The sequence below is a fragment of the Syzygium oleosum genome, unplaced genomic scaffold (genome assembly GCF_021117445.2).
Source record: "Syzygium oleosum isolate NSW1041296 unplaced genomic scaffold, Sole_v2.1 Sole_v2.05, whole genome shotgun sequence".
NCBI lineage: Eukaryota > Viridiplantae > Streptophyta > Magnoliopsida > Myrtales > Myrtaceae > Syzygium > Syzygium oleosum.
The window spans coordinates 14197973-14223360 of NW_026607489.1; the positions used below are offsets into that span (position 1 = coordinate 14197973).

General features: G+C 41.8%; 4 protein-coding genes across 4 annotated transcripts; 3 read left to right on the forward strand and 1 right to left on the reverse strand.

Annotated features, from left to right (window-relative positions):
• Positions 1–6622: 6622 nt before the first annotated feature.
• Positions 6623–8719, reverse strand: LOC115664968 (basic leucine zipper 61-like). The gene is made up of 4 exons (XM_056311524.1): positions 7925–8719; positions 7723–7813; positions 7444–7570; positions 6623–7086 (listed from the first exon to the last, which is right to left on the reverse strand). Exons 1-4 carry the CDS (start codon positions 8446–8448, stop codon positions 6902–6904), a joined length of 927 nt encoding a protein of 308 aa, XP_056167499.1. The 5' UTR covers positions 8449–8719; the 3' UTR covers positions 6623–6901.
• Positions 8720–10165: 1446 nt separating this feature from the next.
• LOC115663958 (uncharacterized) lies at positions 10166–15730 on the forward strand. Its single transcript, XM_056311522.1, has 10 exons — positions 10166–10554; positions 10993–11094; positions 11255–11337; positions 11736–12172; positions 12613–12788; positions 13242–13327; positions 13523–13656; positions 14140–14445; positions 14944–15198; positions 15412–15730. Exons 1-10 carry the CDS (start codon positions 10198–10200, stop codon positions 15549–15551), a joined length of 2076 nt encoding a protein of 691 aa, XP_056167497.1. The 5' UTR covers positions 10166–10197; the 3' UTR covers positions 15552–15730.
• An 828-nt stretch (positions 15731–16558) lies between these two features.
• On the forward strand, positions 16559–19226 carry LOC115664998 (ras-related protein RABA1f-like). Its single transcript, XM_030586885.2, has 2 exons — positions 16559–16932; positions 18417–19226. Exons 1-2 carry the CDS (start codon positions 16709–16711, stop codon positions 18847–18849), a joined length of 657 nt encoding a protein of 218 aa, XP_030442745.1. The 5' UTR covers positions 16559–16708; the 3' UTR covers positions 18850–19226.
• Positions 19227–20265: 1039 nt separating this feature from the next.
• LOC115664979 (uncharacterized) lies at positions 20266–24762 on the forward strand. Its single transcript, XM_030586866.2, has 9 exons — positions 20266–20498; positions 20605–20680; positions 20938–21016; positions 21293–21374; positions 22564–22672; positions 23585–23673; positions 23819–23883; positions 23975–24053; positions 24302–24762. Exons 1-9 carry the CDS (start codon positions 20442–20444, stop codon positions 24452–24454), a joined length of 789 nt encoding a protein of 262 aa, XP_030442726.1. The 5' UTR covers positions 20266–20441; the 3' UTR covers positions 24455–24762.
• Positions 24763–25388: the final 626 nt, after the last annotated feature.

Below are 25388 nucleotides of genomic sequence, written 5' to 3' on the forward strand. Positions count from 1 at the left end.
ACGCGGTCTCTCGAAGTCGAAGAGCCGTGCAAAATTAAGTTAATGCTGAATATTCAGTCCACAGTATTATCCGGTCTGCGTCATTTTGGATCGCCAACGAGCATTCACATCCGGAGATCCGAAGGGCGGGGCCCCACGTGGCCGACCTCGGGAGCCGCACTATTGTCGGACTACCGAGCGAGACGGTGAGATCAGCTCCACGATCTCCTGGGCCGAAGCTGCGGTGTGGGGCTCGATCACCGTACGATTTCGCGTGATCGTTTGAAAAAGGTGGGGAAAAGCAAAGGTCTCCGGTTTGGTCCAAAAGATATAATTGCCCTTTGTTGACTTCTTCAGGAGGAATTATATCGTTTTTCTAGGATGATCTTGTGACTTGTCAAGGCGGGAATGGTTGATGGCGTTTGAGATTTCATTCCGCCTTCGCTTCCGGTAACAGTAGGAGCAATCTAATGTAATCAATGAGCCAATTTGCGCGGCAAAAATGGAACGAACAGTCCTGAACTTGGACAAAATATGTAATGCGATCTTCAAAATTTTAATTTATTCAATGTGATCTCTGAACTTTAACTTAATATTCAATATGGCCCATGAACTTTTAATTTGTTCAATCCCTAAACTTTTAGTACATGTCAATGTAGTTCTTAAATTATGTAAAAATGTTCAATACAGTCCTTCTATTGAAATTCAGGAACTGTTTATGTCATTATATCTTTACATGGCGATTGCCCTTTATTTAGGGTAACTTTTCATTTTTTATTGTTATTTTGGGACTTATTTTTACTCTCTTTTTTTTTGTCAGACCTTTCGTTTACTCTTATTCGTTGTGAATCATTTCAAATTCTTCAAAACACGTGATATCATGGACGCGAAATACTATATACGTTCGACTTTTATATGCCCGGAACGCTTTGAATTCTTCAAAAAAAAAAATGCATGATATCGACGTGCGAAAATGTACATAGTTGCGTAATTTCGTTTCGAGCAATGTTAAAAAAAGTCGTGACTAGAAGTATAGACGAAAGTAACGAACAGGCTTTATGCACCACGTCCTCCGCGATCTCCTCCGCAGCTGAAGCTTGAAAACAAGTCGAAGGGACACCTGTAACAATAGAGAAATCAATGGCTGATAAATAAAGCCAACGGTCAAAGCATGACTTATCGGTTGCCGAGTTGCTCCACTGAGTTCATCATGGGGGATCTGAAAGAGAATTGAATGGGGCTGGGGCTGTAGACTGCAGCTGCAGCTGCAGCATTGAATAAATAACAGTTTCAATTCAATAGATTGGCAGGAGCTGCTCCAAATGGTCCAATTCATTCTCTTTATGGCAAGTTAGTGCGCACGATCCAACTCATTCTCTTTAAGGCAAAGCTTAATACGGTCGAATCCATTCTTTAAGTGCACGATTTGAGTAATTAATTCGTGTTAGAACCAAAAGGAATAACGATAACTTTTAGAAGTTTGAAACGAATACACAAGTTGGAGGAAGAAATTGTTCTTAGAATACTTTCTGATGGATTCTATTCGTATACAACACTCACCTCAAATCCTTATATATAAAAGCACAGCACCTATACTACATTTAATGACGAAGAAAAAACATACCACTGACTTACTTTCTAAAGGACAAAATGTCAACAACAAAATAAACGCAAACGTTAAATTAGCCAAAGATCGTGAAGGTTAGAACTTCACACTTTTGACAAAAACCTTCTGACAAGGTTAGAACTTCACGCTTTTGACAAAAAACCAAACAAGAGCTCCTCTTTTCCTTATGAAAGCATTAAATGGTGGAGGTTCTTATTGTGATTTTAACCAACGCGGAAGCTAAATTCGGGATCTTACAATTTATGTCAACGCGAACATAGCCAGAGAAAATAACGAGGAATGATAAATGACGCCCAAGATTTACGTGATTCGGTCCGACGTATCGAAATCTACATTCACGAAGAGAACCAGTACCGTATAATTTACTATAATTGGAGAATCCAAGTTTACAATAATCGCTCACAATACTCGAGTATTTTTCGCATCTAGATTAAATCCAAATTCTAAGTATTTATAAATAAACAATTCAAATGAAAATAATACTCACAGCACAAATTCACTGTGCGGCGCCTTCTTCACTGTTTTGCTTCTCCACAGATTCAAGGAACCAGCTACAATGCACACTTGGGAACCCACGCCCATCCTTCACTGTGCGGCCATCTTTCAAAGCTTTGAAAGAACCCATGGCGGCTGCACACCTAGAAAGAGGACGACCTCGGGCGTAGGGGCTCAAAATGAGACCCTTGACCTGGGTCTCCTTTTTCTTTTCCTCCTCTCCTTCGGCTATAGTGGGCTGGGCAGAGGAAAGAGAACAAGCTTGACCCTTTTACCCCACCCCCACACGAGAAATATAAATATTCTAGAATAAGTGTGCCCCCTTTTTGTCTTGTAGTGCTTTCTTTTGTCCACGTCCAAATTTTTGGTCAAATAATCAAACCAAGACAAAAGAAGTAACTAGTGCATATCTTGTGCTAAATCTTGGACATTTATCCAATCGGGTCGGGTCCCTTCGATCTTCTTCTGGCACCCACCATAAATCAAGACTTCCAAATTTAGAATCCAGCCACGAACGTGCTGAAATCCAACAATCAATTTTATATTATTCAAACAATTTAGGGATGGACACAATTGGAATTGAAAAGGTGTTCCAGACTCTTGTACCTCAAAGGGGGATAAGTGCGTAGGTTCGATTGTTGCTCGAGCTAAAATCGCAAGAAGGTATTTCTTTATCAGCCCCTTACCGTCGATGAGATTTTCCAACCGAAAGAATGCGAATCATTAATCGAGGACACCGATGCACATCACGCCGATAATATCTTTGCCAAATGATTTGCAAATCGCTCCCTCGCCTGCAAATCTAAATTGAAAAACGGGCGGTGTGGAGCTGGAGAGCATGTGCTATTCGCACACGTGTACTATTATACAGTTTGTAACGCATAAAGCGCGGCCATGAGTCGAGGATGTGAACGCGATTACCGAAAGAAACTGACTAAGGACCCATCACGCTCACGCGCTCAGACAACCTAGCGCAGAAGCTACCGGTGTTTCCCAAATAATCAACCGTGACCTTCGATCCATCCACGAAGCGGGTTTTAACGGTGCACGTCAAATTATCCAAAAGCCAGAGCGCGTGCGTGGGAGACGCGACACGTGGCAATGTACTAGCCGATGGGGGTCGGCACACGAGACTGTCCCATGAAAAGCGAGCACACAGGAAAAAACAACAGGACAAACCACTTCGGTTGCCGTGTTCATCTGTGGGTCGTAAGCGTATAGGATACGGGCGAAGGGTGGGGGGTCAAAGAAAAAGCGTCGGGTGGGGTGGGGGTGGCCACGAACTAACCACCCGCGCGCGGCTGGCCCCCACGCTACCGGTAAATCGTCCCGGCAGTTGCGTTGAAAAGAACGAGACGTGACGGCACGCGGCGACAATGCCGGATTTCGCAAACCTACTTTTCAAAATTTTGCGTTGACTGCTCTACCAAACTTTCGTTTCCCACCGCAAAGGAGCTCGGAAATATCCGCTCGATCTTTGCGCCGTGGGCCCTAGGGCTAGGATAGGAGGGTCCCCCTACGGAAGTTGCGTTGGGGTGCGATGGAGACTGGCTTTCATCCTACCGCAATCTATGCGGCCGCGCCAACCAATGAGCGCACGGATGGTTTTCTCGTTCCAACACCAGGTGGTATCCTATGTCGGCATAAGGCTCATTTCCAATTGCTTGGGTGATGAGACCATTTTTGGGTCTGTTGAAGAATCCTTCTTGACACCCAAAAATGGGAGAAGTATTGGTACAAATTCGGTTCTAGGCCTTTCGATTGGATCAATTTAGTCGTAGACCTTTTAGCATTGGTATCAATTGAGTTCATCTGGCCAATTTAGTCCGAAAAAACGTGGACGCCGGCCGTCTTACATGACATGGTCGACGCTGACGATGATATTTTTTTAATTTTTCAAAATATTCTATTTTTTTTTTCTTTTTTTCTTTTCTTTCCTTCTTTTTCTTTTTCTCATCTATGGGCCAGCGAAGGTTGTTGGCCCTCGCCGACCCACATTTGGGAAAAAAATGAAAGAAAATAAAATAGAAAAGGGAAAAAAACAAAAAAAGTAATATAAAATTTAGAAAACAATTTAAAAAGAAATGTCCATGGCAATAGCGGCCATGCTACGCAAAATGGTCAACATCCATAGTAGCAATTCCCGATCAAAATTGACATAAACGTAACAGGTTATGACTAATTTGTTTAAATTGAAAGGTTTTAGGACTGAATTTGTATCAATGTAGTAGGTTTAGGATTTTTTTAGTATTTTCTTCCCAAAAAATGATCCAAGGTTTAGTGAGAGATGTTGGGATGGAATTAATGACAAGATAGTCAAGTGAAGTGGTCACAAATTGATGAATGCCCAGTGTCAAATCAACATCGGGTAGTCAATAATGCCATCGGCGAAAGGGAGACCAGGGTGCTTGTCGACGTACAGAAATGAATGGTCAACCACATTTGAAGATAATCAACCGAGATAAATCATAAATATTACAACTGCGTATGGATAGGGGTATGCAATTAAATATCACGAGTGCGGAACTGAGAACCTCGGAGGCAATTGATTATTGATTTTACAATTTATACATGGCTATATAAGCCCAAATAGAATCAATTGTAAAGGATCCACAATCAACAACACTTATCAAATATTCTGCAATTCAATTTACCGATTCTCCATTCATGTTTGCAATTCTTTAATCCTTATTCTTTTAATTTAGTTAACATTCGAAATTTGTCCCATATCCACTTTTTCTTGTTTGAGGTGCCACATAATCTAATTCACTCAAAAAAATCAAAGGTCAAACCTTTGGTGAAAGGTATTTCTTTGACGATAAGTTTTGACAAAACGGTCGCGGCTGCTGATGATGACTAGCGGCACTTGCAAGTTGCAACTAGCAAAGGAGATTGGTGACTGACGACCGTCCGGGGTGAAGTTGGGCCTTTTTTTTTGTCTTATATAGCTTTGTTGTCGTGGGAATGTGAACATGGAATCCCAATGCTAAAGCGAAGTAATCCAATTCCCATGTGGAATCCAAATCCATATCGTAAAGTTCTATCCAAACATGAAATATTTATATGAATCGGAATACCATTCCTTAAGGAACCCGTTCCACATTGAACCAAACGAGTGCTTAGGTTACCGCGATACCTTTCATTGTATATATTTATTCCAACGTCATGTCAAGGGAATATCAGCAAACAAGATGGGCATTTGTATATCATATCTCATCACATCTATAAGATACGTATCCAACCAAAGACAGGACAACGCATAGTCGCTTTATTGGATGTAAGAGAAGTCACATTTGATCGAAAGTCCAGATAGAGACTTTTTTTTCCAATGGGATTAGATAGAGGAAAGTACAGCTCTCCATTGAATTGCCTTTCCAATTGGGACGAAAATGATGGGTCAGATGGATCTACTTTCGGGTCGGCGTTAAATTAGAATGGCCAAGCTGGACTATGGAGCTCAACGTAACGGGTCTAATTGATCCAGCACCAAAACGCTTCACTTCATTATCGCACAGTCAAGCTGGGCCTGCTCCCAGCCCGTACAGTGAACGTGTGTCGTGGACTCAATCGGGCATGAATTTTGCACCCATTTTTGCTTTGATACATTATTGGGATTAAAGCACAAAAGCTTCATGAACTTTGATCCGATGTGTAATATCATTTATAAACTTTTAATTTGTGCAATGTGGTCCTTAAATTTTAGCCCAATACTCAATATCGTCCTAGGACTTTTAATTTGTTCAATGTGATCCGTGAACTATTTGTAATTTTTTTAATAGAGTCCATAAACTATATGAAAATATTTAAAAGTTCAAGGACTATATTGAACATTGAACCAGAGTTTAGGGACCACATTGGACATATTAAAAGTTTAGGGATCGCATTGCACAAATTAAAAGTTCAGAGAGGGCATCGCACATTGGACCAAAATTTATAGACCATTTCTGTCATCTTCCCCACATTATCTCCCAAGGCGAAGATTCATGCCATGAAGTAGAGTCCACTACAATACAAAAAGGACCATTGTCGGAGCAACAAAAATGTAATAGATATGCTTGATGTATACGAATATATGTTGTTAAATTATTGGCAATTCAAATTTTTGAAAACAAATATCCGTCTAACGTTAATATGTTGTGAACACCCGTTAAAAAAAATCCAAATTCTCACATTCCTCCTGGTCATTTTGCCAGCTCTCCTGTTTGTTCTTCCCTATTCGTGATTATTCGATCAATGTGGTCGCATTCACATTATCTTTTGCGTGGGAAATCCGATTCACATGAGAGTAATTATGCTGATAGAAACGCTCTGTACATATTTATTCGAGACGGTCCCTTTTCCTTATCGTATTAATTATTAACAAAAATAGTTTGCATTCGAGAGATAAGAACTTCGCCCCACCAAGAACCCTATAGCCCTACTCTATCTTAGTTGCTCTGAACGAATGAATCCTTCATCTGCAGGAGTAAAACGCGCTATAAAGTAAGGGAAAACAACGACGGATGTGTAATTTGGAACGTATTAGGATAGACAATCGCAATGATTTCATTACAATAGTCGCTCTTTCGCTACAAACTTTACCCAATGATGTCGGAGATTGAACCCAAAGTCTGAAAAAAACGAAAGGGCTAGAGAACAAGAATAATGATTGCTGAAGGGAGGGAAGACTGAAACAAAAGGGCTTTTTCTCAACTGCCATTTCAATTTTTCTGTCCCTTTTTTTTAGGGGGATGGATAGGAACACGCGCCATGTGATCGTGATGGCCCAATTCGAGGAGACCCCTCCTCCTCCTCCCCTTTTCAACTTTCATGGTCGAGGATTTGGTCCTTATCTGTTGATCCGTTGTTGTCGGATCTCCCCTGTGGATCCTGTGGTGGCGAAGATGGATTGGTGGCGGGGGTCACGTCGGCCATCTTCTTGAGATTTTGCTGCTGATACACCCGCCTCAATCTCTCTATTTCCTTCTTCAGTGCTTCTTGATGAGCTGATGAATAAAGATGCTATAAGCCCACCTTCGCATGATTGAAGTTTCATAACAAAAGCAAAGAAGAATAGAAAAAGAAAAGACAATGATCCATACGCTAAGGCATCTAAAGGGATCGAGATGCTAAAGCTCACATTTAACCAGCTACATTTCTCACCTTTCAAACAATAAAGGGATTGATTAATGTATCAATGTACGTTTCTGGCCAAAAGCAAAAGTGCTTAAACATTGAATATGATGAGGTTAAGCGCATGCCGTTGGATTGATACGCAGTAATGTTATTCTGCTGTGTGCGCTCATGCATGATGCGTATGTATCTGGAAATGTTAATGAAGGTTGAAGGTCGGAGTTGTTTACCGTCTTTGAAAATCTTGTCTTGAGCCAAGGCGGCGATCCGTTGCTTGAGAGCGCTATTGTCGACGTTCAGAATCAGACGTTGGTGATCCAGGAATGCAACTCTGGGCGACAATGCCGATACTTCGCTCTGCATATATCGTGTGCTTTAACATTTATTGTGTGACTCGAGAACAAATACAGCAACTCATCGCGTCCATGTCCGCGTGCACAATGAGTTCTCACTCTCTCAAGTTGTCATGAAATAAGTATAGTTGATGCAGAAAAGAATTGACGGCGTACCTGCAATGTGGTTACGCTCCGTTCCAGCTCCGAAATGTATTGCAATTTCCTCACCCTCGACCTCTGAGCAGATTGTCGATTTGCTAAAATCCTGACATTTGCAAACATTTCACATGGTGCGAGACAGAAATTTAATTTTTCCATCTCATGGATTAACATATATTCAATACGTCAATGGATGTTTATCATGGTTTCACTTTACCTCTTAACCCGTTTCGGGTCGACAACGGCATCGGCATCGGAGGAAGCTTGAGCAGCCTTGGCCGAATCCGATTCGGCCTTGCACGAACTATCCACCTCCAACATTCCAGGTTCTGTTTTGGGCAATTGCTGTCGCGTCGCCCGATCAGCATTTGCCGGGGCCGGCTTGATCTTCTCGTTGTTGCTGTTCTGATCCGACGGCGTGGACGTACCGGAGGAGGAGGCCGGGGGCAGCAGCGCGACAGTTACGGTCATGCTCCCGTCTTCCGAGAACATGGACACGAGCTGCTCGTCGTCCAAGCGGTCGAACCCATAGCCGTTGTGGCGGACCGTATTCCGGTACTCCCCCGCCTCGAGGAAGGCGATCGAGTCGCTCGCCGACCTCCGGTGGGCCCCACGCCTCGTGGACGAGAACTCGAGGAACTCATCGACCCACGAAGGTTGGCAGCCGCCACCGCCGGGGTGAGGGGAAGGAGGCCAGTTTGGGGCGATGAGGTGGGATACATGGGATGGTGGTTGCGCCATGCAATTTGCAAATCTGGAACGTGAACTGTCAATGCTCGGGACCTTGACCTCTACCAAAGAATGTCCCGACCAGTGAACGGAAAGGAGAGGACCAGCAAGCGGAGACGGTAGAGATGACGAATGGGGAGAGAATCAGAGAGGGTTTAGGGAGATGGGAATCGAACCCGAACGTCGAACCATGACAAGAATGTCATTCCTCGTGAAGGGTTACAAGAACTCTCTCTCTCTCTCTCTCTCTCTCTCTCGCGCTCTGAATGGGGTTGGGTTGGGTTGGGTCAGACAATAGTTTACTGTATTTGTCGCAGGTCACATGGGGAGGGGACGAGGGGGACACAGCTAGCTCCAGCTGTTGGGGAAGAACGGCATCCCCTCCCTTTAAAAGTCGCGACTCCCTCCTCTTTTCCGTTTATTCACTGCTGGAATCTGGCCACCACGTGCCGTAGGACCCCCCCCCGTCCTCCCTCCCTCTCCTCTTTAACCCTCCGAGGCTCCCATTCTTCGTCCCCTTTGAGGTCGAAGGTGGGGGATCTTGACGTCCGACACACTGGAGAAGATGCAACGTGCCCTTCGGTCGCTGATGGATACGCATTGCTGGTTGGGACGTGCAGAGGTGCGTATGGATGCAAGCGGGAGGAGCCGGATGGGACTTTAGGGAGGACGAGCTGTGAAAAGGACAGGAGCTCGAATTTCTCGTCTGCTCAGCCTTCTTTTGGCTACGATCTCCACACTCCGAGAACACTTCACATGAGAATCTGTCCCCCCCTCCCCACCCAACTTTGCCTCCCTTTTACCCTCCGTCGACAAAAGGTTTATCGATAATTTTGCACGTCCTGTGTCTTGTGAAGTCGTAGTCCTCCTCGTAACGAATTCATTCAGATAATTCAATACGATTTAGAAAATTACATTAGTCGAGAAATTCCTTAATTTTTTTTAGTTGGTTAAAGAGATCTGGCCGAGCGAAAAAAGTTAAGGTGGCTCAGTAATCTACGTAATGAAATCGGAACGAAAAATTTCATGCCAAATCTGCATTGATAGAAGAAAGGGGGCGCAATCTCTCTCGTCAGCCCCATGATTCTTTTCCTTCTAGAATAAAAAAAAAAGATTGTTCGAGGGCTTTAATGGGGCGATCTTCGGTTGAACGATATGAACCTTGATTCTGCTCCGAATGTGATTCGATGGCTCGATGGCTCGATCTCGAGGCATGTGCTATTTTGATTCTTCGCATAAGCACAACCCGTGGGCCTTAATGGCTTTATTTCGGACCAGATAGCATGATCTTTCATTCCTTGTCAGAAACTGGATTTGAGGGCTTCAAGGCTTGATCTCCAGTGGAGGTGCTAAAAACTTGAATATTTGGATGACCAAAATAACTTAATTTTTAATAGCAAGTGGCGAACGCGTTAAAATAACTAAAGGGTTTAATTAATGAGTGTTTCGCAACACTTTTTAAGCTCATTCCGTAAAGAAACACGAGGAGGATGTGACATTGGAAATCATGAACTTTCTTTCATACGGGTGTTTGAACAAAATCCATATCTAAGTAATGTAAATCTTAGCATTCAAGAATTATCTAGGAAATTCTGGTATAATCCAGAAATTAAATTCGTTTTTCGGAAAAAATACGGGGAAGAAAAAGGCGGGCTCTTAAGCCCCCAAATCGTTCCAGGGTCCCCACGAATATATAAACTCAGATCGCGCCCAAAAAAGATACGTTGCAATTTGCGGAATCGCAGCAGCGCTGTGTCAGCCATGTTGGAATTCGATGATGCGATGGCAGCGGAAGCCGATGGCGGCGCTGCTGTTGAGGAGGACGAGGAGAGTCGCAAGAGGAAGTTGCCGGCGAACGCGGAAGCCGACGGCTGCGGCGTCGGGTCAGCGGGCGACGGTAGGCTGCTCAAGAGGATCATGCTTTCCTTGACGAAGCCGTCGTACGTCCTCGGGCTCGGCGGGGGTAGCTTGCGGTCGGAGAACCGCCGCAGGTTGTATCGGCTCCTGCGCAGGCTCGCGAGGCGGCACGACTGGGCCGAGGCGAGCGGGGTTCTGAGCGTGCTCTTGAAGGGGACGCGCAAGGATAGGTGTCCCGAGCACAATCGGCTCAAGTATTCGGTGAGACACGAATTCATTTCTCTAGACTGTTTAGGTTGTTGGATTTGTATTTTTCTTTTGCGGTGATTGTTAGGGCTGTGATTTAGTCACTGTTACGACCGAAATTGGGAAAAATTAGTTCGGAGTAAAGAAGAGTGCTGCCACATGGCGAGAAGAGGGAAAAGTTACGGTGTGCAAACGGTAGAATCGCTGCTTCATGATTGCTTTCGGTTCAGGAATCGCAGAGTGGAAGTCGCTCTTTGGCTGCATGGTAATTTGGAGAAGGAATTTCTGAGCATTGATTTGCAGTCAGCTTCTGAAAGTACAAAAATGTGTTCATGTTTAGGCTAAACTCAGTGGTAGCCCCGGTTTTTTTTGCAGCAGTTAAACCGTGGTATTTGGAGTTGCTTCTCTCGCAAAAATTTGTGTACAGGCGGAATGTGATGCCATGTTTTTCAGGTGCTAATGGAGGTCCTTCAGCATATAGAAGCCAAGTGTATCAAGCGCATTTACGATATTTGGATGGCAAGGATAGGATCGAAAAGGAATTGCCCATCACAGGTATCTATTGAAATTCTTGTGTCTGAAGACATTATTTTGACCTTCTTTACTTATTTTAATATATATAATTTGGAATGAAATGGTTATACCTTCCTCGGGTGTTTGTATTTCTGCTGTAGTCAGCAAACTCTTATTAATATGCGGTCGTTTCCGTGGGCAGGATAGGCTTGCAGTTCATTTGGAGCTCATCTTCTTTTGTCTTACTCAAGGGAATATTGAGAAAGCACATCAGAATGCTCAATCGTACGATTTTTTCTCTCTCCCGAAATGATGTGTTACTCATCCTTGACAACTGGCTTCTCTTTAAATATGGAAATAATCCTTTCATTAAAACTCAAATCCATCCAGGAATAATCATCCCTTGATTTATGCACCTTGTACCTTAGTTAATATTTTCTGAATCATGATATGTTGTGACAAGACAAAGAAGGACAATTACATGCTTTTGGATTTGCAAAACTTGTTGGTATTGTGCATTGATAAGGACTTAGTTCGAAGGTGGTACCTTTTTAATGCAGCTTTACTTAGCATAAAAAAAGCTTTGCAAATCAAGGTGTAATGAATACGCATCTTGAAGGTTACATTAGATAAAAAAGATTGAAATCTTTATCTTTATCGACACTACCCTCGTGTTTTCTCAGGCTCATGCAAGAACAAGAACTTGGGAGAGATTCGACTTCAGATCTGATATTGGGTTTGACATTTTATCAAAAGTGGTATTCGAGTATCCCAAGAGACATGCAAATGATAGATTTGGAGCAAACTAATGCTTGTCAACAAACTGGGATGTTGGAGGAAAGATTTGACGTTTCAGTTAGGAACTCAGAGGGATATCCTGCCGTTTATAGTTGCGAGGCCAGTACATCCTCACAATGCAATTCTGACACTTCTGTCATGAAGGATAAAAGGATATCGGTGGATACTAATCATGAAAGACCTACGAAAGTCCCTGTGAAGGTCGAGGATAATTTGGAGGAGGAGCAATCACAACGATTTTACATGAATTCTTCTGAAGATGAAGCCCCACAGTCTACCGATGTTGGAAATGTACGTTGCGCTTCTTTTTTATCTGATCTAGGTGAGTGGCATAATTTTTCGACAATAGTTCTGCTGTTTTGGTCAGCTTAAACACTTGATTTCATGCTAGGCATATAATTTTTCGGCAATACTTTTGGAGATTAAGCATCCTATTATTCAGCATAGAATAAGTAGTATGTGTAATAAGACTAGTTTTTGAAATTGGTGCCAAAATGAGATGGCTGATTCTATCGGGTGTTGAATATGTTCCATTTGCTTATATATCCACACGCATTCTGTCATATCACTTTGTAAACAACTTTGTTGACCAATCTTACTATACTTTGTATACCACTCACATTCCGTCATATCACTTTGTAGCATTACTCTATTACAATCGTTGACATCTCTGTCCTCTATTGCTTTCACTTGCTACAGTCAATTAGGAGTTTTTGAGTTCTTCATTGATTATTGAGAGTGTTTCTCATGGTCTTTAATTAGTTGGCCTGGATTCATGGCTGTTGCCCATAAGACTGCCACAAAACATCAAGAATTCTGAGGACTTCATCCAGCGGCACCGGGAGAAGCTTAATGTCTACAAGGATGCAGTAAAGTATTTGCGACTAGCTCTTGATTCATCACGCGCAGTATCAGATGCCCTACTTCCTCTGATTCAGGTGTAGCAAAAGTTTGTTTGATGTAGACTTCAAAAAAATCTTGAGAAATACTTTTGAAAGAATCTTTCTTGCCCTTATACTGGTCATCCTGATCCTGTCCATTGGTGTATTGCTTATGTCAATGCTCATTTTATCTTACGGCTCCAGAGTGCTTTTAACTTTTTGATCTAAATCAGACGGAGTTCTTGAGTGTCTGCTTTCTTTGCACATTGCCTCTGCCTTGCCTGAACAAATTGATTGCGGCATTCCCTTTTCATCTGCAGTTAGAACTTTGTTGTGTAGAATGAAATGGTTTAGACTAAGTGAGCTTAATCCTGCTGAAATGCAGAAGACAAATCACATATTGGGTTTCTCTCCTAGCTGGTTAAATAGTTTTTGTATGTATGCACCATACCATTTGCTTCTCCATCATATGGCAAGAATCTCATTTGATTTTTTCCAATTTTCTGCTAGTTGCTGCTGATTTGCGGACAAGTAGATGAGGCATTGAATGTGCTCGAGGAGGTCTGTCATCATGCAGATACTGCCCTTCCTTTAAGGTACTTCTGTTATATCACAAGTTTAGGTTTGGATACAAGCAAACAAAGTTGGAAGTAACATGTACAACTTTACTGAATTCGTAGGACTTAATGTTCTAGTTTGGACTTGTACCTTAGCGTTTTCTTGCTGAGTATCGTCATTTCTTTGTCAATGTCTGCCTGTTTCTGTGGAAACTAACATTTGAATTTGATTAGAGTGCGAGCTGCTCTGTTGGAACGTTTCGCTCGTGAAAATGTTGTCGAGCTCTCATCATGTTATGAAGAAATCTTAAAGAGGGATCCAACGTGCTGCCATTCAATGGCAAGGCTTGTCACTATGCATCAAAGTGGTATGTCAATGAAGCTTCGCTGTTAATCCCCATCCTCCTAATTTTTCAATAAATTTAACCAAATGCAGGTAAAGAAAGAGGAAAAATTTCGTCATACTGCACATCTCTCTCATAAGGTGGGCAAAGGTGTTAGTGCACATGAGGGTCGGCAAATGGGCTAAGATCTTCTTTGCGACCAAATTGGGGTTTGGATGGTTATTAGTTTCTGACGATGGGAACTTAAATTTTATCGAAGAATTTTGTCTTGGGACTCTTGACATTTTTCTTTTTGATATGCAAAAAATTGTCTGTGAGATTATTTCCAGACAGATGTATTGTCCAGCTGCTTTTGTTTTTCTTCTTTCGGAAGCTATTAATGACTTGGTTAGGGGTGGATTATTCCATTCATTGGAAGTTGCTGTGATGGCATCCGTCCAAAGCAGATGACACTTCTCTATGGGCTTTATAACTTTCCTTATGTTAATGTCCCATCATAACATGCAGGAGATTATCATCCTGGATCCATGCTGGAAATGATTTCTCTGCATCTGGATGCTATGTATGCTGAACACCAGATATGGAGGGAATTTGCAATGTGTTTCCTCAAGCTTGCTAGGCAGGAAGAAGATTGCATGTCAGTGCATCTGGATGGTAAAGAAGGTGGATTTAGGCAAAACTATTCTGGTCGTTTTAATAGGATCCCTGACCATTTCCTGAGGGGTGGCTTGGGCAAGAATTGGAGGTTCCGGTGCAGGTGGTGGTTGACACGTCATTTCAGCTATAGCATCCTTGAAACAGAGATTGCAGCTGGTAATTTATCTGATTTATCTCTGAGATGTCTGCATGGTTGGTCATGTCATGTCATGTATAATACCTCAAGTTGGCTTTGTTGACTGTGCAAATCAATGTTGAATGTGCCACCTAAGTGTGTATATTCTCAACTACTTACCAAAAGGAGATTCAAAACCAGGTTTTGTAGGCATGATGAACTTTTTACTCGCTCCTGTCTTAAAAAATTAAAGTTACTGTAGTGCATGATTAGCCGCTTATCAATGGGGATAGTATTCTGAAAATAGGATGTTCACATGCTATACTGGCCAAGATGATGAATTGCGCAGCTCCATGAGATAGAGCGACTACTAATTAAAACTCAAGAAGTGTACTATTTGACTTCGTTTGAGTTTAATCATTTAGCCAGTGGTTGTTTTCGCTGGTATTCAATCGGTTTTAGTCCAAGTCAGGTTTTATCAGTTTTCCGTGGTCCATTCTAGATTAATTTCATTTTTACATTTGCCTTTTTCCCTGCAGGTTATATTCAGCTCCTAACTTGCAAGGCGGCATGTGCTGCCCATATGTATGGGCAAGAGTTTGAATACGTTGTAAAGGTTTACAATAGTTTAGAAGAAAGAACTAATGAGGACTTCTTGTTGTTCTTGCGAACGCACTTGCGAAATTCCGTCAGTCTCCAGTCAAGCTTTCAGCAGAACCGGCATAACTTTTCACGGTGTTGTTCTCTGGCAGGTGAGTTTTCATCAGCATTTAATGTGCCCGTGGCTGAGAAAGGTGAGGATGCACGGTCAGCAAATCTGACCGCCCAAATGAAAAGGTTCATGTTCACATTCTGTATATAATTGGTAGTTAGGGGAGAGTTGTCACTTATCTGGGTAAAAGCATTTACAACATGCATACAGGAAGCGTGTCGCAGATTTTGCTCCTCCTGTACTAACATTCTCCTTGTTTGATTCTAATTGTGTCAGTTTTCTTTGTCATTCTTAGGGAGGTTCCTTAGATATCACAGGCGACTTCTGTCATGCATTTTAGCCAGGATCAGCAGTTGCAACTCCTGCAGAAAAATCCACCAAGAAATTGGGAGTTCACGATCTGCCTTGTCTAAAACATGCGTGCGTGAAAAGTGAATTCATGTCGTGCATACGCTATACGAAGGAGACAAATTACAGGCTCAAAATGTTGCGGGCCGGCAAGATTTTCTACTTTTTACTAAGGACCATCAAGCTGATAATCTCAAGAATAACTGCACCCCAAACAAGCTCTTAATATGTAAGTCCCTCCAAATTCCACCGAGTTTCTTCATATTTGGGGGGGACCTAAGTTGTATATCAAATTGCCTAGACCAATCATTCCTAATCTCTCATAATTCCTCGTAATTGTTTCTTTCCATCTCTTCCCTTCATCCAAATACGTTGTATTCTAACAAATAAATATGAACAAATGCGGAGAGATTGTGTATTAAGAAGTAAACTTTTTCTTCTCTGTTACTTATACTCATGTTTATATCTACACCTAAGTATATAAAACGATACTTACATCGCAATGCAGTCTTTCCTTTCTTTTCTCTTGCCTCTTGTAGCGGAAGCAAATCTGCCCCTTTCTCACGCTAGTTGGATCCGCCATTTACAAGCACGGGACGATGACATAGGAAAGCCTAATTTGTGCTCACCACCGTCGGATCAAATCTCCTCAATCGATCCTAAAGAACATTTCCCCTTTTCTCTACCTTTTGCCTAGCGTTCCCTTTAAATCTCGCTAGAATCCAAATATCATCTCTTCTTTTCTCTAGTATAAATAATTCGAACATTTTTTTTCCCTTTTGAATTACCCCTATCTAACATAGTACAAACTCTTTTGACCATAAAAAATAACATAGTACAAACTCTTTGAATGCTCACAGAGCTTTAGTATGCACTTGAGCACTTCAAAAAATAAAACATGTTTATATGCTCCCAAGAGAGTTCCTTCAAATGAAGGGAGAAAATGCGGTCCGCATTCGAATTTGACGGGCCGACAAGGCCGGACGGGTTCGGGTCGAAGCCCCAGCCCCGCCCCGCCCGAAGAACGAAGCAGCGGGGGCTCCCCAACCCGGTCCGACCGTGCGCGTACACACCTGAACTCATTTACATCTGCACCCGTCACCGCGTCATCAATGACATTCTCCATTTCGTTCTCGTTCCCCATATCCGTCTCGCTCGGAGCTCGCCGGAATCTCGAGCTTTTGCCGCGAGCGTGAGCAAAACCGAGGAGCTCCAGCCGGTGGAGGAGCTGAGAAGATCTTTGGATGGCGGGCGGGTACAGAGCGGACGACGATTACGATTACCTGTTCAAGGTGGTGCTGATCGGGGACTCCGGCGTCGGCAAGTCCAACCTCCTGTCCAGATTCACCCGCAACGAGTTCAGCCTGGAGTCCAAGTCCACGATCGGCGTCGAGTTCGCCACTCGCAGCATCCGCGTCGACGACAAGGTCGTGAAGGCCCAGATTTGGGACACCGCCGGCCAGGAGAGGTGAAAATTCCGCGTCCCTCGCATCTCTCTTTTCTTTTGGAGTTCGTCCGATGCGAGTTGCAGCGGTCTCTGCCCCTTTCTTCTTTGTCGTGTTGGATCTGTTAATTTTTTGCGTGTTGTGTGATTGGTCGAATTCGAATCTGGAAAATGGTGATCTTTGAGCTGTAGTGCGAATCTTAGATCTGGATTGATGCTGACGTTTAGGTGTGACGGGTGTATCTATCGTGTAAGTGAAGTGGAGCTTAGGCAGTCTTTTTCTTTTAAGGTTGCGGTGGAGTCATGCGTATCATATGATTCTTTTTCGCGCGCCAGACTAAGTTCATCTCCTCGATCCGGACAAAAACCGGACATTTCATTGTGAGTTGGTTTCGCAAAGAGCTGTTCTTGGTGGTCAGTTCCCAATTAATTTGGGACAAGAGTAGATTTGGTGCTGTAGAGGCTATGTGTTTGTCGGAGAATCAAATTTGGGTTCTAGCTTTGTAGAGGCGAGGCATCCTGATGAAAGAGAAGTTAATGAATGCAAAGACAAATGATTTGTGCTTTTTCACCCATGGAAGTTGAAGTTAGATAGGATGGTTTCCCCTTTTCATGTGGATTCGTTTTGATTTTGAGTGCCTGCTTGCTACTTTGGTTTTGCTCGATAAGTGTGTTATTTTGTTGTTCCAGGTGTTCTTTCATCCCGAAGCATGCCTCAATTCTTTAGTGGACTGAATTGCTAATTCACTTCTTGGTGTGCGACACGTTGCATGGTTTTGAAATCAATCGATTTCTTCATATCTTCTATTTTAAGTGGGGGAAGTTTTTTCAGAATTGCTGGAGGTTTTAACGGTGGGGGGCAGCCATTTTTTGGATTGTCTAGGTTGACCTGGAGGTGTAGGATGAATGTCTGTAGACTTACCAAATGCTGCCTGGGGCGAAGATCTGGATTAATAGTTCACTACAGTTTCAAATGGAAGAAACACGTAGAGTAATCAGGATGCAGCAAATAATACCTGTGTTAGAAAAGTCATCGGCGATAAAAGTTCCTTCCGGATCTGACCTCTTATTTTCTGCAATGAACACATCATCGTGTCACGCATTGACTATCTGAAAAGCAAGATACCAGGCGAAGGTGCTGCATTTATAAATAAGAAACTTTTACGAAGATAAGAAAAAAGATTGTGATGCATATTGAACATTTTCATACAATTTAAGGACAAAATTGAACATGTACCAAAAGTCTAGGGGCTGACTTAATCAAGGTCAAATTTATTTTTAATGATTAATAAATTTCGTAGAGAAGCAATAGTGCTATTAGAAGGTTATGCATTGATAGGAACTAATGAAACAGAACAATGGTGTATGCCTTTATCTGAACAGAAGATCCAGCGTGAGCCACTTCCCGATGTTTCATTTCCAAGTTATAGGCTGAATTCCAAGCTTTCTGTGCTTGTTCAGAATTCCACCCTGATAAATTACTTAGTTTTGTCCGTAATTTGCCGCAGGTACCGAGCAATCACTAGTGCATATTACCGAGGAGCTGTTGGCGCATTGCTTGTCTATGATGTAACTCGTCATGTCACATTCGAGAATGTGGAGAGATGGTTGAAGGAGCTGCGGGATCACACAGACTCTAACATCGTTATAATGCTTGTGGGGAATAAGGCTGATTTGCGACATTTATGTGCTGTTTCTACTGAAGATGCGACGGCATTTGCAGAAAAGGAAAATACCTTCTTTATGGAGACCTCTGCGCTCGAGTCTATGAATGTTGAGAATGCGTTCACTGAAGTGCTCACCCAAATATATCGAGTAGTCAGTCGGAAAGCTCTTGAGGCTGGGAATGACCCTGCAGCTCTTCCTAAAGGACAGACTATTAATGTTGGATCAAAGGATGACGTCTCAGCAGTTAAAAAGGTTGGTTGCTGCTCTGCTTGAGGATTTACCCGTCGAACATTTAGGGAAATGAAATACGTCGTTTATTCTGCAACCCGGGTTTTACGAGAATACATGTGGCAAGTCTCAAATTTTCTCCAGTAGTCTCGTGTGTCAAGATGCTTTAGTTTCTCAGCTCTCTTTGGTTTTCAGTTTTCTATTTTATACTTGTTGTACTCTTTCTCATGTATAATTCTTTCCTTTTCTCTGGCTCTTCCCTTCTTTTTTCTCTTGGGTTGTGATTGCTCTAAATTATTCGGACAAGCTCGAAAATTGTATTCTGATAGCCTAGTTTCTGTATTTGAGATCATGAGACGTGACTTGCACGGAGAATAGAATACAGGCACATGATTTCATTTAAATCCAGGGGCATTATTCCATGTCTGATAGCGTATCTTCTCGTTTGTCTGACCAATTAGTTTGTGTTTGAATAATTTCGCATTGTATTTTATACGAAGGAAACACCACGTAATCGTGATGACATGGGTAACCGACTGATCTTTTTTTGTTTGCATGCTATGAATCTACTTCTACTCGGTACCATTTGTGATTCGCTCTTACTTTTAATTGGTCGGTTACATTTAACGTGAAGTACCTTCTCGTATTCAATGAAGAATTCAGGCAGGAGCATAGAGCTTTATGGTGTTGAGTTAAGGGATCTTTTCTAGTTCCTGGTGGCATATTTCTTTGATGCTCTGTTGTGAGAAATTGAGTTATAGCCACGCAATATTGAATGGACTCGAGACAATGCGTGAGTTTCTGGGAAAATTGAAAGTGACACGCCAGTTTTGGCGGATGAGGAATTTACCATCTGCTGACCTGCCATCAAATGCTTATTCTAACAACATAAGATATACTTTTTATACTCTCCTCAAGATTTTATGCAAATTGTCTTTCTTGGCTAGCTTTCCAGAAACCCAAATACATATAATGGCATCTGCTGTGGACTGTTCCAAAGAAGTCTTATGGTACTCTCATGAAGTAACTCGAGAGTGCACAAACCACAAATAATTTGAAATAACCTATAATGGTACTCTCGAGATATAGTAGTAGCCCACTGCCCAAAGAACCTAACCAAGTCGCGGATTGAATCGTTAATTGGGTTCTTAATTCTCCTTTAGCTTTATAAAACCCCGTATGCTCAAAAGCCGCATGTTATTTGAAGTAATGAAAATGTTTTTATTCCGACCAAATAGAAAAGAAAAAAGAAAAACCCGAGTTCCTTAGCCAAATTTCATGAATTTTTCATGTACCCTCGATTTCGATGTCTATTTTCATACTTACCGTAATACAAATGAGGAATTGTTGGTGGTTTGGTTAGCTAGCTCTTTAGACAAAAACTTTGTAGTTAGACCGCTGGTGGATAAAGAAAAGATTGGATTGACCCGTCGGACCATCTGGGCCGGGTGCGCTGGTGATCATGGGCTGAACGAGCGGGCTTTCACCGGAAAAAAGAAGAAGGAAAAGGAAAAGGGCAAAGGCAAAAACGACATCGCGCGGGCGCCTCTTGTCGCGAGAAGCGCGCACCAAAGACGTTCCTGGCTCACCAACCTATTCAACGTTTCGGAGTCGGCGACGAAGAGTGCGAGCCAACGATGAAGCAGCACAAGAACTCCCAGCAGCTCAATCCCAACTGGGCTCAGCTGCAACAAGTACTTCTCTCTCTCTTTCTCTTTCTGTGTACGTGCGTGACTGCGTATGTGTTTCAGCGTGCGCGAATGCATGTTTGTCATCTCACTCGTCTTCTTGATTGTGCAGAAGCTCAAGTCCCATGGCTCCCGACCTCCAAAAAGTTCCGACCTTTCCGACTCCGGACTCTCCAAATCCATATTGGGTACTCCCAAGTCCTACCCTTTTGGCCCTTTTGCCATACTCTTGTTGGGTGTTGCGTCGTATTTTCACGGGTTTTCCAGGTAGTAACGCGTACGCGTGCTTGTTTTCGAGCCATGAGCCTCTCACGCATTAAACTTGTCTTCCTGCGTTTGATGTGTTTTGACTCACTGTTGTCTTAGTTGCTTTGGAGAAAGAAGGGTCATCTGAATTTGCATACTGTTATATGATCCGGCTTTGGGGGGCTTTTTCCATGTGCAGGGAAACGCAAGGAAAGGTCCGATGCGGAATCTGATGATCCTCGCCCTAATCCCTTGACTCCCGCCAATAGTGATTTCGGGTTTGTTTCTTTTGTTTCCTGTTCATTGCTGCCTTTAACCATCTGAACTACTTGCTGAATATTAAGTATTTCTCTGGATGGTTCCTGTGTTTATCATGAGCAACTCTGGGGGAATAAAGTCATGTTTGGGGTTCAATAGAAGACATTAACCTTGGCCCCTTTTATGTTTAATAGTGCAGCTTTTAGGCATTAGTAGTTTACTTTCTTGTGGGTGGCATAATTCCTCCATGGTCATTTGTTGTGCTATTCATAATTCCGTAAGTGAATCATACGCAGAATGACGGATGCGATTGCCATGGATTGCGAAATGGTTGGTGTCGCTCAAGGAAATAAGAGTGCACTTGGGCGAGTTACACTGGTATGTGAACGTTCTTTTTTCTTTTTAGTGATTAGTGGGATACGAACATTCTTACTTACTGTGTTCTCATTTTTCTTGAAGAGATCGTAGGTGATATCTCATGTGCTTATAATATTACTGTATATTGGTGACGAGTGTCAGATACTTTCCATCTCTTAGAATTTCTGGATATTCTAAGGCTATCCTAATGCCTTTGCAACTTTATCATATTTCTGTTTATTGTAGATTTTGTGAGAGTCCGGTGACAAAGTTGAGATGGTAGTTGGTAGTAACTTTGATGTATTGTTTTTACTTTCAATGGAATCGTGCTAATGGGAAAGAATCTGGTTCAAACTAAATCCACTACTTTTGCATGTATACATTGCATGGACTTTAGCTGTTTGTCCACCTTGCTGTTCCAACTTCCAGATGGTTCCTGGATCCCCCACCTTCATGCTTTCCACTTGGTCTCTGGAGAGTGGAAATAGGGATGGAGTGAGAAAATTAGGACCTTTAGAGAAAGAAAGATCCGAAGTACAAAGGAATAAAGGAGAACTTAAAACTACGAACAGTAAAAGAGAGATAGATAAAGCAGAGAACGGAAACAGAGATTTTAAATTAATGCTTTGTATTGATTTCTCTCGTTAAGGATTTACAAAGAGATGATGGGTTTATATCCACTTGTAGAGAATCTGTATAACAAAATTCAGTTGAAGTTTGAATAAAATTGAATGAGTTATCGATAAAGAGTTATAGATATGGAGAGGAGCCAGAAGTTTCTCGTTGAACCGATTCTGGTGGAGATGACTTTGACTTGTTCAACAGATGGAGAGTATGAGCAAGACTTGCAGTCTTGGAGAATGTGCATGACTCTTATTTGGGCCTTTGTGAGTTAGGAGGGATAACCGTGTCTTCCATCGAGTAATAAGCATTAGTATAAGAATTTGTTTAAGGCATTCCTGACTCCTCGATATCCTGGACTGTTCCTAATTAAAGGTACTACATACCATTCACTGAAGTATTTACCACAATTCGTTGGAGTGTTGATTGACAGCGCTAAATTTTCTTGAACATGCTTCATGCGGTCTTTTACTATTAATTTTATGTGCTTCACAATATCTCTGTCTTGGGAAAAAACCAATTGTTTACATGAGAAAAAGTATTATGCTTATTCAACTTGTTCATAACTTGCTATTAGAGCTAATGACAGGTAAATAAATGGGGAAATGTTGTATACGATGAATTTGTTCGCCCAATTGATCGTGTTGTTGACTATCGTACACAAGTCAGTGGAATTCGACCCAGTGATATGCGAAAAGGTTTGTCTCATCTTCTCTTCATTTTTTCCATGTTCTTTATCCTATTCCTATCCTTGATTGTGCAGTTAGTAAAACTGGTTAAAATAGTGCATATGATGCCCTTATCCAATGTTTTGAGTCTTTGTGGGGAATATTTGAATTTTCCATCTGGTATTGAATAAAGTCTTCTGTTAAGCTCGAACCAAATGTTAGAGTTAGCAGAATAGCTCCAGTAGTCAATTTTTTTATAAGTGCTTTTGAAAAATTTCAAGTAATGAGGGTGATCTTGTAAACTGCATTATGATTTGAACATTACCGGGTATCCTTGGTGGAGATTTCTTTTGGATGTCATTACTTTTGTGCTGTTTTTTTATGCTATCATTTTTGTTCATCCTGCTGCATGGTCAAGGCCTATTGAATGAAATTAAAGGACTCAACAATCACGGAAAATCTAAAGAACTCCATTCTTTTATTTTTGGGTTAATACCACAAAAAACTCCAAACTGGTAAACCTATGACAATTTTACCCCAAACTAATTTTTTGACTGCGAAAAACCCCAAACGGGTACACTTGTGACAAATTTACCCCAGACTAATTTTTTGATCACCAAAAACCCCGAACGGGTACATTTGTGATAAATTTATCCTCCGTTAGTTTCCATTAAATTAAACTAATACTACAAAAAATCATAAAATGGTACGCCTGTGACAAACGGCGGGTAAAACATAAAATTGGTACATCTGTCAATTGCCGCGTGTCATTTAACAAAGCAATTTGACAGTAAAATTTAACGGAAATAAACTGAGGGTAAATTTATCACAGGTGTACCAGTTTGGGGGTTTTTGTAGTTAAAAAATTAGTTTGGGGTAAAACTGTCACAGACATATCAATTTGGGGTTTTTTGCGGTATTAACCCTTTATTTTATTTGCAGCCAAGGATTTCTGTACTGTTCAGAAGAAAGTTGCTGAATTGATTAAAGGGAGGGTTCTTGTAGGCCATGCATTGCACAATGACCTTAAGGTATGTAAGATATTGTTTCTGGTGGGTATGAATGGCGTGTCATTCTGATCTGGACTATGTTTTCTTTATACCAGGCATTACTGTTGATTCTGGTGGGTTTGAATGGCGTGTGATTCTGATCTGGACTATGTTTTCTTTATACCAGGCATTACTGTTGACTCATCCTAAGACGGACATAAGAGACACCTCCGAATATCTACCCCTTCAGAAGTACTGAATTTTACTCTTGCTTGCTATCGCCCTCATGCATTTTAATTGACCTATTTTGGTTTCCTTAGTGACGTGCAAATCAATGATGCAGGGAAGGGCACCGAAAGGCGCTTCGTCATCTTGCAGCCGAGCTTCTTGGGGCTTCTATCCAAAATGGAGAACACTGCCCTGTAATTAGATTGACTTTGTCCCGACTGTACTCTCCTTTTTTCCATTGATAGTCCATTCCTATGACCACATATTGTTGCAGCATTTCTATATTGCTTCAGTCATTACCTGGAAATATCTCAATGCAATTTATTTTCCCTTTCATTTATTTATCGAATCCTCCTTTATCCTAATCACAGTGATTATTTCTGATGATTCTTTTTCACATTCCCCGTAACAGAGCTAATATCTTTGTTGTTTATGGTTTCAGATAGAGGATGCGCGTGCTGCAATGTTGTTGTATATAAGAAACAAGAAAAAGTGGGAGAAAAGCGTCAAAGATCAAATCAGGTTCAAACAAAAGCAGAAGAAACGCAAGCCAAAAAGGAAGCCTGTCGACAATGGTGCTTTGAAAGTTGACTAAACTACAGGTAAACTCATTTTCCGGACATTTCCTCGAGTGTCAATATGCTAGATGCTGCAGATCAAGCCTCGTGGACGCCTGAAAGAGGAATGTATTCAAACGAATGCTACGAGTTTGAATTGGAAAAGATGATAGGGGATCTGCATTTGCCCTACAAAAGGTTGAAGCTTCCATGAAGCAGCCGTGTATTTTGTTTTCTTAAAGATTATGATTTTGGCATCGGTCGATCATGTTCAGTCTACCAAATGTAACGGAAAATTGTCGACAGATTCAGAAATGTACGATTATATTGCACCTTGCTATTCAAACACGGGGTGAGTTGCAAAGGAAACCTTCTTGTGCATCAGATGTGGCAAAGCAGTCTGAATTGATAATGTCTTAAATTTAAGCATGTCCAGTTGATTAAATCACGTGAAAGCACCGTCAGTTAATTGAAAAGCCATCGATTCACTTCAATGTCGGTAGCTTGACCATTCAAAGCTATTTTCTCACACCAGAGACCTCCATCAGCATCCTCTACTTCTGAAGATGCAGCTCCAGCAAAGTCAGAGTCTAGCCAAAGCATCGATTTCGTTATTTAGCAGAACCATATCTTCTTAAAATACTGCTCCACTGTCAGTCTTTTTAAAGCTGAAGAGGAGCGTAGAATCATTAGTTAGCGGTTTTCACTTTTTAAGAATTTATTATCAGGATCAGTGGCAATGCCATGATCACTTTTGTTCCATTTTTAATGAAGATCATGCTTTCGGCCAAAAACAAATAATAAAGGTCATCCTGTGTTAGGTAAAGCACCAGTTCTTTTTTCCAGAACTCTCCTGGTGCAGGGTCATTGTCAAATTTGCTTTAGCATCCAAAGTAAGGCAAGCATAATTCATTCTTCACTTCTAAAACTCAGATGTGCCCTTGTTTGGAGGGAAAAAGGACCAGACGACCT

Coding starts and splice junctions, on each gene's coding strand:
- LOC115664979 (XM_030586866.2), top strand. CDS start 20,442: ATGAAGCAGCACAAGAACTCCCAGCAGCTCAATCCCAACTGGGCTCAG. Junction 20,681..20,937: donor ACTCTCCAAATCCATATTGG/GTACTCCCAAGT, acceptor TTCCATGTGCAG/GGAAACGCAAGGAAAGGTCC. Junction 23,884..23,974: donor GAATATCTACCCCTTCAGAA/GTACTGAATTTT, acceptor TCAATGATGCAG/GGAAGGGCACCGAAAGGCGC.
- LOC115663958 (XM_056311522.1), top strand. CDS start 10,198: ATGTTGGAATTCGATGATGCGATGGCAGCGGAAGCCGATGGCGGCGCT. Junction 14,446..14,943: donor TGAAACAGAGATTGCAGCTG/GTAATTTATCTG, acceptor TTTTCCCTGCAG/GTTATATTCAGCTCCTAACT. Junction 15,199..15,411: donor TGTGCCCGTGGCTGAGAAAG/GTGAGGATGCAC, acceptor TGTCATTCTTAG/GGAGGTTCCTTAGATATCAC.
- LOC115664998 (XM_030586885.2), top strand. CDS start 16,709: ATGGCGGGCGGGTACAGAGCGGACGACGATTACGATTACCTGTTCAAG. Junction 16,933..18,416: donor GACACCGCCGGCCAGGAGAG/GTGAAAATTCCG, acceptor AATTTGCCGCAG/GTACCGAGCAATCACTAGTG.
- LOC115664968 (XM_056311524.1), bottom strand. CDS start 8,448: ATGGCGCAACCACCATCCCATGTATCCCACCTCATCGCCCCAAACTGG. Junction 7,814..7,924: donor GACCCGAAACGGGTTAAGAG/GTAAAGTGAAAC, acceptor TGCAAATGTCAG/GATTTTAGCAAATCGACAAT. Junction 7,087..7,443: donor AGACAAGATTTTCAAAGACG/GTAAACAACTCC, acceptor TTTATTCATCAG/CTCATCAAGAAGCACTGAAG.